Source organism: Narcine bancroftii, chromosome 3, assembly GCF_036971445.1.
Source record: "Narcine bancroftii isolate sNarBan1 chromosome 3, sNarBan1.hap1, whole genome shotgun sequence".
In the NCBI taxonomy this organism is placed as follows: Eukaryota; Metazoa; Chordata; class Chondrichthyes; order Torpediniformes; family Narcinidae; genus Narcine; species Narcine bancroftii.
Window position 1 is genome coordinate 207465066 of NC_091471.1, and position 17311 is coordinate 207482376.

At 37.1% G+C, this 17311-nt stretch overlaps 1 protein-coding gene across 3 annotated transcripts in view; it reads right to left on the reverse strand.

Annotated features, from left to right (window-relative positions):
* The window catches only part of lrba (LPS-responsive vesicle trafficking, beach and anchor containing), an 871588-nt gene that overhangs the window by 270335 nt on the left and 583942 nt on the right, over positions 1-17311 (reverse strand). For all 3 annotated transcript variants that reach the window (XM_069926437.1, XM_069926436.1, XM_069926438.1), the window contains 4 exons: positions 10098-10215; positions 9022-9124; positions 7774-7889; positions 2583-2695 (listed from right to left, as the gene is read on the reverse strand). In XM_069926437.1, the coding sequence (XP_069782538.1) occupies positions 2583-2695; positions 7774-7889; positions 9022-9124; positions 10098-10215 (450 nt within the window). The remainder of the gene's footprint in view (positions 1-2582; positions 2696-7773; positions 7890-9021; positions 9125-10097; positions 10216-17311) is intronic.

The following is a 17311-nucleotide window of genomic DNA, read 5'->3' on the forward strand; positions in this document are numbered from 1 at the left end:
TTATATGCTAATATTTCATTATCACAAGTTTAGAAATCAATCAATATGGATTAGGAAACAAAATCGTTTGTCACTTTTCCTTTAGTTAGTTTCAACTTAAACTTTTAACCAAAATAAAAATCTCCTGAAAAATACACATTTAATAAAAGGACAATAGAATAGAATATATGGTCAATTGAAGGTACATGCTATTGCTCAATATATTTTTTTTAAAATACTTTAACTTTTTTTTTCCTGCACTGATCTCAGAGATTGGGTTGGCATTAGATTAGTTCATCTAAATGGCTAGAATTTCTGGAGGATGAGTAAGGTCATTTCCATCGCGTTTCCACATAGAAAACACACAATTGACAGGGAGTGAAAGTTTTGTTTCCTGAAAATAAGGATTTCTCGGGATTTTGTTATTGTTTTCCTTAAAGTGAAATTGGAAATTAAATTCATATAGCATTATTTCAGGAAACTTATAATCACCACAATAAAATCAACCAATGCTGTGACCAGCTATTGAAACACAGATCCAAGTTTTTGTCACTACCAAACCTTCAACTTGGCCCATTCTTGACATACTAATATGTTACCCTAATATTGTGGATATAATGCTGAGTGACACTGTATGAGAACACTGCAAATCCCAATGCTGCTTGATATTATTACCCATTTCCTAATCCTTCCAGCCTCTAGAAACTTCCTCTCTCTTCCATTGCAATGAAAGTCTTCACGCCAGAGTCAGTGGCCTTTCAGCCCACCACGTCCAAACCGACCATTTCTCCTCACTTCAGTCTTGGAACTCATCTCAATGCTGACTAGTTCCTCCTCTGTATCCCAAGTAAGCCTTGGATCGAAAACCGCAGAAAGCTCTTTCTGAGCCTGAAATCTTTATTCTTATACGGTTATTATCCAAAACCTCAAACCCAAGGATTCCAGCAAATGAAATGGTAATCACAAAACCGACATCTCTCTTCATTTTCAAAACAGCTAACATTTTACAGTCCAAGCACAAAACGCTATTACAGCTGCCAGAACCACCCTAACTGCTGGTAAACCTGCTTTCCTAGTACCTACTATGAACACATATCCTTAAAAAGCCTGAATCCTCATAGCAATAATAGACATACATTTGTCATCAAATTAAACACATAGTTAAGGAATGATTCAGGGTAAAACATCAAAAAGAAAATTAATTTAGTTCAAATAAAGGGTCATTGACCTGAAGCATTAATTCTGTTTCCCTTACCATGTGAGCACTGTACCTGGCATCTGAGTATTTCCAGCATATTCTAATGTGAACTCAATTTGGAGAATTGCTTCAGAAATAAAACATGGGCTGAGCAAAATGTAAATTAACAACAGAAATGGCTGGATAGTGGAAAAACAGCAAATTCAAGAATGCTTACTGAATCAAAATGCGTATACCTACCATATGTCCTCATCTTTCGCCCTTTAATCAAAGAGAATAGAAAGGAAGACATCAGGAAAAGGCCTGATGTCTTCCTTTAATTTATATTTAGAGATACAACACAGTAACAGGCCATTTTGGCCCATGCTGCCCAATTACACCCAATTAACCTAGTATGTTTTGAACGGTGGGAGGAAACCGGAACCCCCGGAGAAAACCCATGTAGACACGGGGAGAACGTACAAACTCCTTACAAACAGTGCAAGATTTGAACCCCGGTCCCGATCGCTGGTGCTGTAAAGGTGTTGCGCTAATCAACTTGTGAATCAATACAAAATAGCACCTAATGTGGAAATCATTCTTGAGATTCCTACTTTCCAACCACCTCATTTCAACATTTAGACTAGGATGGGATGAAAACCCATGGCATTTAAGAGTTTACCTTTCTTTGAGAATGGATAGCATTTGGCAAGTTTGAAGTGAGCAGGTAAACTAGATAAGAAAGTCTGGCAGAGAAACTTTCTTCCAGTTTCAATACCATGATTCAAAAACCACTATTCAACAAAATTGGGAAAGGTCCAAGAGCATGCATAAATGGAGGGGAGGAACAGAAGGGCTTACTGGGAGGAAGAGTGAGAAGAATGCAAAGACCTGACAGGTGGAGTGGGAGGGAAAGAGGGGGAATGTGACTGGGGAAAGCAGCAGAGTAGACAAAGGGAGGCTAGGAGTTCTTAGGGGTCATGGGTCAAGATGGAAGCAAAGTTGGCACGGGATTCAGCAAAAGGGAAATAGGGAGCATAAAAGATAGAGAAATGGAAAGAAACCAAGTTATTGAGTTTGAAAGAGGCTCTAATAGAGGAGACATACAAAATAAAGTGGGATACAGGGAATACATCTATGTGGACGATGATGTAAATGTCTCAACAGATTCAACTACTTCCTTTTAAATCTATGCTAAAAAAAAATGTCTGATCTATTACTGAAGGCATTCATATTCTGTCTGGACTGCATAATCAGGAAGACTAATTTACAGAAGTACTTTTAGAGGTGGGATGACAGAAGTATTCACTGAAAAGTTGTTACAAATACAAACAAAACCAGATATTTAAAGCAGACAATAAGTGTGTGCATTGATAAATTCTTAAATGTATTAACTGATAATGTTGAGAAATTTAAGAGACAATACCTTAGACAAATCTCTGAAATTGTTTGGCAGAGTCATATCCAATTCTTCTGTTTCATAATTAGTTATCACCCAAGGGAAAACCGGATACTGATTTAAGTCACTGTAGGTTCGACCTCAACAAAAAAAAAAATTACATTCAGTTCACAAGCTGGATACATGTCTGGCAGAAAAGATTCAAAGTAGTTAAAATGGATGTAATATAATATTCTTTTAATATATGAAGATAAATATATAATTTCAGCGCACACACTCATGCTCATGGCTTCCAATAATTGATGGAAGCAAAAAGATCGACTTTTTACCTGACTTCTGCCAGCACAGGTAAAACTGTCACAATCAGCTAAACGAGCAGAACTAGAAGAGACAATCTCTTAATAGTTGATAGATTTTTAGATAATAAGGGAATCGAGAGAAATGGGATTAGTGTATGAAAGTAGGGCAAAGGTGTGATTGCATGTGATTTCACTGAAGAATGGAACAACACAGAATGTTCCATGCCTGGCGTTCCCTCTGTTGTTATACATCCCCTGTATCAACACAAAGCCCTTGATAGAATCAAATGTCTAAAGTTCCTTCACGTAAAAGAAAACAAAAAGTTAGAAAGAGCGTAAGAGGTAGAAGAAATTATTGCATGTAAAATCAGAAAGAAACTTCTGAAGGCAGAGAAGAACCAAGATAAGCATATTAAAGGAATGAATTCCCAAGAACAAAAACTGCAACCGAAGGCACTGCTATCAAATGAAAGAAAACTGCAGATGCTGGAAATTGGAAATAAAAATAGAAAACAATGGAAAAATTCAGCAGGCTACAACATCAGTGGAATGAGAAACAGGCCTGAGACCTTCATGCGGCCATGAGCTCTGACAAAGGGGTTGGGATTTGAAATGTTAATTGCTTCTTTTTCCATAGATGCTGCCTGATCTTAAATGTACTGCCAATGAAACTCTGGGAAGCAGGTATAGGGACTGGGGTTTTAGAGGGTGCTGAGGGTAAGAAGGGCTCCTGAAGAGGCTTTGGGAGATGAAAGCTTCCTGATGGAATTGGACACTTGGATCTTGGACCTCAGTTTGCCAATGGATTGAGCTGTGCAAATTTAGAGGCTAGAGCTGATAAGGATCTCCTTATTTGGCAAGATAGTAAAACTATTAACCGTTAGGTAAGGGACACGACCCTGATCAATGAATCCCCAGAAAATTATATGGAGCAGTCAGTTTGAATGTTCTAGAAACATAGGGATTCTAATGGTACAAATATATGACGCAAGCCACGAGGCAGACTCTTTTGGGGTGAGACGAGCAATTTGGGACAGAGCTTCTTTCTGTAACGGAGCTCTCACACTTTGCAAAGTGATGAAGAGGTTCTTTCAAAATCATAATTTATTGTCGTGAACAAATCATAAAATTTGTTGTTTTATGGCAGCATCACAGTGCAAACATTTATAAAAACCATTCTGCAAAATAAATAAAAAGTGTAGGAAAAAGTCGTAGTCAGGCAGTGTCCATGCTTCATTGTTCATTCATGAATCTGATAGCAGAGGGAAAGAAGCTGCCCTTGTGCTGCCGAGTGCTAGTCTTCAGGCTCCTATACCGTTTACCCGATGGTAGCAGAGTGAAGAGATGGTGGGGATACTTCAGGATCATGCTGTTTTCTTAAGGCACCGTCTCTTGTGGATGTCCACACAGAATTTGATGAAGTCAGTGACACCATTTCATTCAGGTCTGAGGATGAGTCCTGAATATGGTCCAGTCCACCAATTCAAAGAAATCCTGCAGGTGCTCTTCACTTCCCTCGACTTTCACCATCTTCATCACTGGGGTGCTGTAGTCCTCAGTCTCTGATTTTACGCTGGGAGTCGAAGTACGGCCAGGGGATCAGACTTGCTGAAGTGCAGTCATGGGATGGCTCGGTAGGTGCTTTTAATGGTGTTGTAGCAGTGGTCGAGTGTGTTGGCTCCTCTGGTCTCGCAAGTGTCGTGTTGGTGGTAGTTCATTGGAAACTTCTTCAGGTTGGTCTGATTAAAGTCCCCCACAATGGTCAGGAAGGCATCAGGATGCGCTGTCTCATGGCTGCTAATCACAGTGCTCAGTACCTTCACTGCTAGCCTGATGTTAGCCTGTGGCAAAATGCACACTGCAACCAGGATGGTGAACTCCATCGGCAGGTAGAATGGGGGGCACTTGATCACCAGATGTTCCAGGTGAGGACATGACCACCACATTTGTTCACCATGATGACAAAAACAGCACCTCCCCTAGTTTTTCCTGACACCGGTATCTTGGCAGTGCAGTGGAAGCTATAACGCCATGTCCGGAATGTCATCGTTTAGCAATGTTTCTGTGACACACATCACACAGCATTCAAGATTCAATTTATTGTCATAAAACAGTGTCATATTACATGAAATTGATCTTGCCTGCTTTAAGGCAGACAGATTTGCCATTGGCAGAAAATGCCCAAAATGCCTCTTACAGTCAAAGAAAGAAAACAAAAGAGAGTCTCCCCAGAGTCACTGGGTGTCCATGGATTCATCTCCAGTGCTTCCGCAGCCTCAACCGTCACAAGGATGCCACTCCAAACCATTTGCAACCCGATCTCCAGATGCAAACCTCCAACATCGTCAGGAACCCTTCAGGGATACCCCTTGTATCCCAGTTCCAATACCTGGTAAACCTTCAGCCAGTTTCCAGCCAGTCTCTAGCCGTCTGCAGCCCAGCGTGAGTCTCCCGACGTCACTGTCCAGCAGCCCACAGCCTCTGAGGTTCCTCGCCTTGAATCGCCAGCAGCCCGCTGCATGCTTGGATCTTTCAGCCACAGAGACCCTCACTCGTCCGCCACCATGGTCACCGTCTCATGGGTCATCTCCTCTGCCTCTCCTTCACAGACAGGGATGGTCTCCCCGTTTTCTGGTGCTTGCACCAGTCCTCGCTCCCCTGGAGTCTGCAACCCCTTGTGGCTGATGATGGTGGTGATTGGAGGCACCGCCATACTGGGCACAGATCCCTTGGTAGTGGGATTTTAAACAAAACTACCATTGGCTCTTTTGACAGCCCATTTAAAGCCTGTCCGGAGCTGACAGCAGTTGACTAAGCGTTTGGACCCCGCGGGAGCACTGTATCTCCACTCCTTGCTGGTCCTCTGGCAGCGCTGCCATTTGCATTCCCTAATGTCTCTCTGATGTTGTAATCTAGCACCGAGTTTTTGAAGCTGTATTCGTGTTTGTTTTCATGCATCCACAGGTCCACTTTGACAATTACTAGAATAACGTAGCTAGCAGACTTTGCGACTTCCATACCACTAATAAGAGAAACTATGCTAGAGCTTGTAGCAAGAGTGCTGTTGAGATTCAAGCAAGACATCAGAAGTCTTTGAATTGTCCTGGAAAAGAATATTAGGAAGGTGGAAGAACAGTATTTTTCCTAGGAATTGAATGTAATGATAATGGAGAAGATAAGCAGGAAATCTAGTATGGATGGTTGGTGATGAAGATGAACGTCATCATTAAAAATGATCGTTTGTGATCAGAAAGTTAAAATTGGTGATAATCTTTGGCTAAGAGGTGGCGGACTGAGAACAGACAGCAGAACTACTACTCTTTTACAGAGGTCAAGAACATATTTGCATTAATAATACACCTACATTCCGTTGTATTTTCACAAATGCATTGATTACAGCTTGAAAACAACTTGTAAAATAACTTCCCGAAAGTACCATGTTCATTTAGGATGAGATACTATGAGCAAATCAAATTGCTATTAAATTTGCCTATCTAAACATGCAAAATTTGAATGTATGGCAGAAATCAAATTTTAAATGACATTTAATGAGACAAAATTAACAGAGATATTTCTTTGAAGTTTGTGAACTAAGATCAACTATTCCTCCCCATTGCTACTCAAATTTTCTAATTTCTAATCATGACTTTCATCCAAACCAGCATATAAATAGACCACATACTCAACGCTCAAGTATATTTTAATATTTAATCATGTCTGAGTACTAGTCAAGGAAATTATGTTACATGAGTCAGCTGAAAAGAGATGCATTCTAATGGGATGCATCAAATAGAATTTCAATTCCTAGCCATTTATTCCACTCCCCCCCCCTCCCCACAATAATACATTGAAATGCTGACAAAGCTTATCTTCCATATTGATTAGTTCATTGGTGCATTTATTTCCAGTAAGATATCAGGGTGAACTTAGCTATGAATTAAGTGCTTCAGTTTGCAAGGTGATGAGTAGCTAAGAGGGTTTCCTAAATTTAAAACAATATTGGCACATGCTCTAACTATTGAAGCAAAATTGAAGGATGAATATTTTAAATTTACAATAAAGTAAAGTGGAGGCGATAAAGAAACCCAAACAGATTTTTGTGTAAAACAAATGGAATAGAAAACATATTCCTAGCAATGTGTTCATAGTAATGGCATGGCCAGAGCTGAAAAAAAATTATTTGGCAAGGATACCAGGCTGGCAAAATTATACCTATCTTAAAATATCGGAGCTATTAGAGTGCTGGCCCAACTAAAACATTTTTAAAAAGGGATAATAAAGCCAAATCCAAATGATATATTTGAGAATGCAATACCTTGGAAACAGTGAGGTTGCAAAGACAAATTAGATTTAATGATGTAATGAGAGAACAGTTAATTGTGAGGAATGGACCATCCAGGAAGGAAGTAGAGGACAAGATGAAATACTTTGGAAGAATTGATCATTTATTTTGAAAAATAACAAACAAATCTGTATTAACTATGCCACTCTCCAAATGGATAGCTCAACATTCTATTTCTCACCTTAGCCTTGCAGTCCAGAAAATTTGTATTATATGGTGAGGAAAATAAAATAGAACTGAAGTTTTAAATTCAGTTAATTAATGTTAAGTTTCTTCAATTAATGTATAGCTCAGATCAGTGTAAAATAATGCAAACTCGGATGATATAAATTCATTTTTCCTCTGATTTTGTACACTTTTATGTTGGATGTTTCCCAGCAGACTTTCAGAATCTGCTTTCACGATAAATATTAACAACATTTTTTTTGACTCAAGCTTGGACTCATTTAACATTATATATTCCCTACCAATTACTAGTAGTGCAAGGTTATTGAATCTTTATGTCTAATTCCAAAGATAGTTTACTAATAATTTATTAGCAACACTCTTTCAAATAAAAGCTTCAATGTTCCTTTACCAGCTATTGTGTTGAGAAACATGAGGTACTCAAAGTTGGAAATTTCTCTCCTCTGCCAACGCTGCATCATATTGGAGGCTTTAAACAGTTGGCGGGGATTAGCCAGGGTGATTCGTCTGCAGGTTGTACACAAAAGAAAAACAAGTATCTCAGCATTTCTTATTTCTTGCATTACAATAAATGTATAGATTACACAATTTTAAAGATACACAATATAAATTTCCACTTATTTAAATAAAAATATTCCATTTAAATTTCACAGTGAAAATATAACCATCGCCCTTCTCCACTAAGGGGTTGGCTTCTATTTTAACAGTGTACAGAAAACAAATTGCAGTTGCTAAATGTATGCTTCTAAGTAGTTTAAGAAAGGATGATCCAAATGTGCAATAGTCTCACAATTCATCCCAGATTGATTTCTTGCAATAGTGAAATAAAAAGCTACTGCATTGCTTTTTGCCCAGAAAAATAAATAAAACCTACACTAGTTTCAGGAAAATACATTGTAACCATACTTCAGAACTTTTTTGTAACTAAATAAAAAGTGGCAGACTTCCTACTCAAAAGTTAGCAAATTGACCCAAATTCTCAATGCTTTATGAGAATCAGCTGCAAATTCACAAGAACTGAAAATTCATGGCCATAATGTAAATGAGCTTAATGAAAGTCCAGCACGGACAAGCAAATGACTGAAACTTATCAAGGTTTTGTTCATTCTGTTTAACTTATCCTAGCACAATTTTAATAGTCTTTCTCGTGGCATCTGAAAACATTCAGCACAAACTGAATAGGTTTGACGAAAATTATAGTTGACAGCAACTGGATATTGTCATATGGCATGATTCGCATTCTTCTTTACTTTTGAAAGCCAGTTTGCTCAGTTTCACAGCTGCGCTAGTTCAATTAGTTCAACAAGGCCAAGTTGACACAATGCAGTGCCATTTTAGTACTGATTTATGGATTTGGCATTACTGCACTATATGACAAAATAAATGCATTTTGCATTTTAATGAATGATTTTTTTGAGTAACAGAACAGAATCCCATGGCAGTGTGCGTTAATATGTACAAAGATGAACCAGGAGCTCAAAACCTGCCCTGGGGTTGAGAGCCAACTTTCTTCCTGTAACAATGAAAGCAGCATATTCTTCACAATATATTTCTTAAAATAGAAAAGGTCGAGAAAAATGCAACAAGACTTTTCTATAATCACTACATCTCACAGAGCAAAGATGTGATAGCTACATACCTGGTTTGGGGTAGCCCAAAGCCTGTGCCGACTCCAACACGGGGCAAACAGTGAACGACTTTCTTCACTGTAGCTTGGTCTGGGAAGTTGAACATGACAGCAGCTGGCAAAGAAACAAACAATAAAAGAACATTTTTTAACATGACATCACCTTCTGTGATTTATATTGTAGTTTTTTTTTGGTTAATAGAACATCTCTTTGCAATTAGATATATAACAGATGCAGAATTGCAAGCCTCTTTGTCTACACATAAATCAGAGTTTTCAATGGGCAACGGGTTATTTCCGTTTCTCCGCTGAAATGCATTCCCAAAAAAGATTTCCTGCTGCAAACATGACTATGAATTTAAACAAACTTTGCCGCATGGACATCATCACAAAGTTGGAATAGTCTACATCAGAGATTTTGCTGAAAAGTGTGTCATAATTTTAACTCATTCTGTCAACAAATTCATTAACCATTTCACAGAAGAGTTCAGTTACATTATTGTACATTTCTTTGATATTCCAATGCACGTTTGGTACAAAATTTATACAGTTCAAAGGCTTTCTCATGAATTTTTGATGTCTAAAGGTACTTCCAAATTTTTTAAAAAGAGCATTTTGATTATCTGTCAATTATTTTGAAAAAAGACAGGATCAAAAATTGTGGTAGATAAGTTGTTGTTAGTGCTTGCCACTTAACTATATTTGGATTATAATGAAGGCACCATAATTTTCCAACAATTTTATCAACTTCTCTCTCCCAATTCAATGGTTTGAAATAATATAACATTTGCAACACATTACAAATTCAAAATTGGTACTTATAGAAAAAAAAGATTGGATAAACAATTTCAATTCTCATATCCAAAGTACAGTTCATAATGGGACTTCCTCAGGAGAACAAGTTTTAAATAGCTTTTACTCAACATAATTTCTGTTCTTTCTAAGAAGGAAAATGTTTCAGATCCAATTTTCTCCAAAAGTACTGTGAAATTTGATTATATGTTACAATAACCATGCAGTTTAAATAGTTAAAGCAGAAATATACCAGCTAAAATAACTAATGGTCATGAATCAAGAAAAGGACTTACTTCGATTGGCAATAAAGATTTCTAGTGCAGTATTTTGCAGCAAATATCGCCTGGAGAAAATAGCACGGATTTCGCTGAACAGCCATTTTCCATGAAGTCCTTCAGTATATGTCAGAATCTAGGAACATAGATGGAAACAAATGATGAGTCTTACAGGAATTAAGCTAATCTTATAAACATATAAATAGATTAATGGAAAAAAATAAAATGAATTGTAGAATCTCTTTCAAATGTGAACAATATCGCAGAAACAAATAGTTAAAAGAAAATGATTGATAATATTTTCAAGAAAAAGCATACATGAAAAACATCTCTGATGTTAGAGTGTTCATGTAACAATTGTGCATATTTATGTGCAAAATGTAGGGTTAAAACAGCTGCTTTTAACAAATACATACATTCCTACATATTGCTCAATTGATGATATCAATGATATTTGCAACATCTGGAATATGCATTAAAAATGCAGTTCAACAAGTCGTCTAGAATAAATACTATATTATGTATGTGTGCACACAAATTAATCATCAATACTTTTTAAATTGCAATGTCAATTGTCTACTAACAAAAAGAGAATAGCACAGATTTCTATATTTTTGTCATTGCTGAAGCTGAATATTTCATGCAGAAATAAAACAGTGTTAATGTGCAAGAGACAGGCGGACTTAATGTTTCCAGTTAAACTATTAGCAGAATGACTCACCCTGATGTTGATAGATCACCTCAAGGATTCTTAATTATTTATTTATTAGGGAAAAGTTATTTTAAGGACTTACTTTTTCATGTGTCGATGCTTAGAATGAGCACTTTCCCTTATTACAATGTGCAGTACCTAAAATGCATTTTCTTCAATCGCTTTGAGGAATGAAAGGCACTAGATTCTTCCACTGATCAAAACCTTTTAATCCCATATACAGAAACGTTCAAAGCAATACGCTGCCTATGTAAAAGGTTAAGTATCATTTTGTCAGCTAAACCTAAACAAAAAACTGCAAATGAACTCGGCATAATCTCTCCATGGAATTAGTGGTTGTCAGAGTAACTTGTTACAATGCCTGTCATCTCAGCTGACAGACACAGATGCTTAGTCTGCCTGCACAATTCAAACTAATCCTATCCTTAGCCTGAAACCACTTTGTGTCTTTGTTGCTCCAGTTTTGCCTTTTATTTTAAAGCCTAATTATGAAGGTGCTAAGGGACAACCGGATTGGGCCACTTTTCTGCCACTGTGTAGAAGACAGCATTAATCAAAAATATTCAAATAGGACTAACAGGAGAAGAAGGCCTCATGATAAGAGTTTCTTAAAGTACTCATTAAAACAAGGTGACAGTAGTGAGGAACAGCTGAGGCCTGGCTAAGCAAATCTGATTCCTCTCTGGAATAGTATCTGCCTGATCTGCAGCTTCACATCAAAGTCTCTGGAGTTCAATTAAAACTGGATTAGGTGGAAGCAGCCCATCTTTGGGACTTTTAGGTCTCTGGCACTCTCTCACTGACAGTACCCCAGATGATGGCCTTCACTGAACCAGTTGCCATAGAAACTGCATCTCTGCCTTTGCTCTGCAATGGCATGCACAGGATAACCATTTGAAAGGTGCAGTAAAGGAAAAAAAAATGCCACAACTTTTTTAAGCATTTTGAGCTTGTAGTTCTATGTTTCTCCAGACAACTGTTTTCTTGCAATGATTTCGAGTGCTTGCATCCTGCTTTACTCCTTTGAAGTATGGTTTCAAACATCCTAAGTAGTGTAGCACAAATACTGTGCAGCGATTCATAAAATGAAGTTGAATCTCTCAGATTGATCTATTTTATATACTTGCTATTAGATCAATCTATCCTGAACACCATTTCCACAAACTAAAAGAGAGTTTATAATTTCATAATTAGGTTGCACATTTTGCAAAAACCACCAAGTTATTTCCTTTCAATACATGAGAGAATAGACATGAAATCAGACGAGTTGTATCTGAGTTTCTTATGAGTAGAAGAATAAATAAACCGTGGGCTGAATTGTTTCTTATTACTTTGCATGATGTTCATAGGTTGTATGAAAAAACAATTAAAGGAAGTTCAGGTAGAGGTACATAAAAAATAACTACTCTGTCACATTTTGAGAGACATCTTTTAGAAACCCTTCATGTAATTACTAATGATGCATGTCAAATTACACACAATACTTTTATGGGTTTTTTTAAACTACCTCAAGTAATCAATTGATTATAATCAGGCTAAAAACATATATTCATTTTGAGCTTTTTAGCTTTTCGTTCCAGAAGAAACGTACTCTTGGACTGAACAATGGCAATGATTCCTGTGAAATTAACATGCCATGTCATATAAATTAAATACAAGCAGTTTTTTTTATGATCTGAATGATCTATTACTGAATATATGGCACATAATAAAAACAGTAATTTAATGTTCAGAAAATTAGTATCGGTAGTATTTTTGACATTTTCAAAGATATCTTGCATTTCAGTCTTGATGAGATGCATTGTACTTAAAATATCTTTGGCATTTTGAGTTATAAAACAGGATTGTTGAAAATGAGTGAATGCCTCCCTAGGCACAGCTTAAGGGCTAACTATTCACCGCAAAATTATAATTAGGCTACCAACTCAATTTATCCAAGTAATTATTTTAATTTACTCTCTTTGTTCCAGACTCTTCAATGTCAGAAACTGTAAAAAAAATTAAAAACAATGTGTCCCTTTTCCTCATTATGTAACCATTTTTAAAATCTTATGTTTTCTCTTTCAATGACTGGTGGTGATGATAAACCAGCAACAAATGATATATCAAGTCATTTTATCTTATCGCTTAGAGGCTCAGTGACAATGAAGTTCATATTTCACTGGTTTCATTGAAGATTGTGAAAATTACTTGCCCCTTTGACCTCAAATTTCACTCTAAGACAGAAATTTCTCTTCTGCAAAGTAATGCAATTTTTCAGATGTCAACCTTTAGCCCAGCTTTAAAAATTAATTTCATTTATATTAACCATGGTATTGATATTTTCATGGGTTCCCTTAAGAACACCCTTTGATACATGAAGCAGTGACTGGCAAATTGATGTCTCTAGGACGACCAAAACTATTTTATTCAATGCTGCCACATCAGACAGATTTATGACAGTCTGAAATTCTTATTTTGTAATGTAATATTTGTACTGGACGGATGCACCTCACAGCCCCTGCCTGTAAATAATTTAGAATGCCACTAGCTAGGACTTCCCTTTTGCACTATGCCTTCACTTGAAATCTTGGTTGGGAAAAATAGCCTCTCAGATGTGAATAACCACAGAGCTGAACTTGTATTTCTATGAGCAAATGAAACTGATAAGGTTTGTCAGACAAGGTTCTCTGGCCTATAGGAATGAAGTTTAGATAAATATGTAGGTCCCTTCAGAGCCATCTTCACAAGGATCTCTTAAATCTAAAATACTGTCATCTCATCTCCCTGTTGGATTTTGATTGATTGCACCTCTTCCTTATGTTCATTAATCTCATCACCTTATCTTTTATACCACTTCATTTTACCAGAAAGGTAATAATAAAACTCTCATCCATTATCCTTTTACTGATCTATTCATGTGGAAATGGTTAATAACATGTTACAAATTGAGCTTCAATCACCTCATTTTCTCCTTTGTCAAAGGGATATTAGCTCAAAAGCAAAAAAAAAACAATTTGTTTCCTGAGCATGAAGAATCATCAGTGATGACATATGAAGTGAGCATTTCAAAAGTTGCTGGTTAAAATTATTCAAATGGTACTGCATTTGTTGATATCGAAAAACAAACTTGGATTCATCTGTAGGTTTCAAACAACAATTTTCACAAATCAGAACAGAAACTTATTCTAAACAATGTCTTTAACATAGTAAAATGTACCAAGGCAACTTTGTATAACATTATTAACTAAACTTCGATATGGCATTTAATGAAGACAAAAGTGAATGCTATATAATCAATGTACTGCTTGAGCAGGAAACAATGCAGTGCTAAAAATACAGAAACAATGGGAAGTGAAATGAAAAAAAATGAGAAAATACCAGAGATATGCAAGTTCAGGCAGCATCTGAGAAGAAAGATACATTCATTCAATTTATCTCTCCTCAGGTGCTGCCTGGCACAGAATCTTTTTAAGACTTTCTGATTTTACAGCAGAGACTTGTGTGCAGGACATAGTGCACATTAAGGGGGAAAGACAGCAACATTGTGGAGGGTAGGACCAGAAACTAACATCATTTAATGTCCAGAGGTAAAAAAGGCAAACGCTGAGGGTTTCAGCAGCAGATGAGACAAGGCAGGAGTAGGAATTAAAGAAGTACAGAGGTTAAAATAGGTAATCATTCAATGGATATATGGCTATCTCCTACCATCTCAATCATATTCCCACTGAACAACTCATCACCGAACTTTCCTTCCTCAGTATTTTGCTTGGATTTTTCTTTATTTTCTTTCCTCAAGCAACATCTCCCTTCCCGTCAAATAGGTCATCAGTGTACATCTTAAATTTTATATTTAAATTTACACATAGAGCCCAGTAACAGATACATCCAGCCCATGACCCCGAGCTGCCCAATTATACCCAATTAACCTCCAATCCCTGTACGTTTTGAAGAGTGGGAGGAAATCCACGCAGACATGGGGATAATTTACAAACTCCTTATAGACAGCGTCGGATTTAAACCTGGGTCTCTGGTGCTGTAACAGCGTGGCGCCACCCACTACACTAACTTTGGTGCCCATCTCTTTCCTTTTTAATGTGGATCTTGCTGAAGACCAGCATTTATTGTCCATTTCTAAATACTTGAAATGGCAATAGTGAGCCACTATCTTGACTTTCTGTAGTCCTTCTTGTGATGAAATTTCCAGTGTTGCTGAGGGTTCCAGTGGCAAAGATACCAACACCTTTCCAAGTCAAGATGCTGTGCAACTTATCTGCAGACTGTAGTATTCAGATCTGTGAGGCAGAGGCTGATATGCAGACATGATCCGTTGAATTTTCCAGGGAATGAAATTAAAAAATGCCCAATTACCAATGAATCCCACTCCTGACCTACAACAGAAGCAAGGTCATTGCTGAAGCAGTTGATCGTGGTTGGGCCCAGGCCTAGAAATTGAAGAGTTCCTGTAGTCAGAAGCAGAACTGAATAAAACCACCGTCCTTTGTATGATGCATAACTTCAACGATTAAAGTTCTTGGCCTGACTTTACCTTTGTCAGGGGTCCTTGATTACCACACTGCTTAATGTCAATGGCAGTCATTCTTGTCTTTCCTTCAAAATTCACCTCTTTGGTCCATATTAGACCAATCGAGTAGTGAAGTTTGGAGCCACGTGGCCCTGGCAAAACCCAAACTGAACATCAATGGAGCACTGAAGATGTCACCATTAATCATTTCACTGACAACTGAGAATAGAATTGTTATATAGTAATTAGATTACAGTTTCCTGCATTGCATGAATAGCACATACCTTGGCAGTTTTCTGCATTGTTGGGTATATTTCTGTTCTAACAGCTGCTTCTTAGCGTGGCTAAGAATACAAGCAGAACAAGTGGTCCATTCAGCCCCTTGTGCTGCATGAAATCATGTTTGATCTTTTAACCATCACACCACTATAATATTCATTTATATACCCCTTTATGCACCTCTTATCTTCAATATACTTAATGAGTAAGCCTCGGCTGCCCTCTTGGATGGTGAATTTCAAAGATCCACTTGCCCAAGAGGGAAGATATGGCTGACCCCTAATTTTGCGATTGTGACCTCAGATTCTTGTACCCGTTTAAGTACAAACCAATTTTAATGACATCCCCTCTAATTCTTCTGAACTCCAAAGAGCAAAAGGCCAAGTCTACTTAAACTTTCTTTATTGGATAATCCCAGGAATTAAATTAGTGACCCTTCACTAAAATCCTTCCATTGCATATTCATCCTTCTTTAGGTTGGGAGAACAAACTTCTGAATATTCTGGATGCGTTCTCACCAGGGCCCTGTAAAAATCCAGCAAGATTTCTTGTTCTCAAATGTTCTTACAAAAAGGACATGGGGATGATGTTTCCCTGAAGCAAAATTAGAAAATGTTGGAAATACTTAACAGGTTACTTTACATCTGCAGAATAGAGTCAACATTCCAAGTTAATAACTTTAAATCAGGTTTCGAACAAAGATTATTAACTTGAAATATTAACTGTTTCTTTCAGATGTCATTTGACTGGCTTGGCATTTCCAGAATTTACTGTGGTCATTTTTGATTTCCAAAAGCAGTGCACAAAACTGCTATGGAAACTCAGCAAGTCACACAGCATCAAGAGAAAGCAAAAGGTAACCACCATGTCAGGCTTGAGCCCTTTGTCTGGAATAAATAAAACCAGGTATATGCCTGTATAAAAAGGCAAGGGGAAGGGGGAAGAGAGGAAATAAGGGAGGAAGAGGGATGAGCAAAGGTTAACAGTTAAGAAGTAAAAGATGGACACAACTTGGTTATTGCACTTGATCCCAGCATTGGCAGTTTTCTATTTCTCAAATACCATTTCCAAATTTAAATACGTACTGCACATTCATTTTCAATAAGAAGTGCATAAGAACACGTCCCTCCCAACAGTAACACTTTTTCTTTTCAAATATTTTTATTAATTTCAAATATAATCATGCATATACCAAACATTTATGAAACACATAGCAGTAATAACAAATGACAAATTTGATAACTCAAGCATGAATATACAAAGCATTTGTGGAATATATATTAATAACAAATGACAAATTTAATAACTCAACAAGCTATAAGGCACATATAACCAAAATTCAAAATTATAACTGAAAGAGAAAAAGTAAAGAATTTCCCCATACAGCGTGATTCTAACCTTTTTCTAACCCAAGGTATATGACGAAAGTATGTACTTTATGTATTCCTTAAAGAAAGTACATACAGCAATTCCTTAAAGAAAGTACATACAGCAACACTCAGATCTCTCACCATTTAAAATGTATTCAGATTTTGTACTTTTCTCCCAAAGTCAATACCTTCATATTTTCCACATCTTCGCCCATTCACTTCATCTAACTGTATCGTGGTGTAACCATTCTGCATCCCCTTTACAACTCCCACTTCCACCCAGATCGGAATTATCAGTGAATCTCGGTACATCCCAGTTGGCCCTCTCATCCAAATTATTAATAGAGATTGTAAATAGCCATGGCCC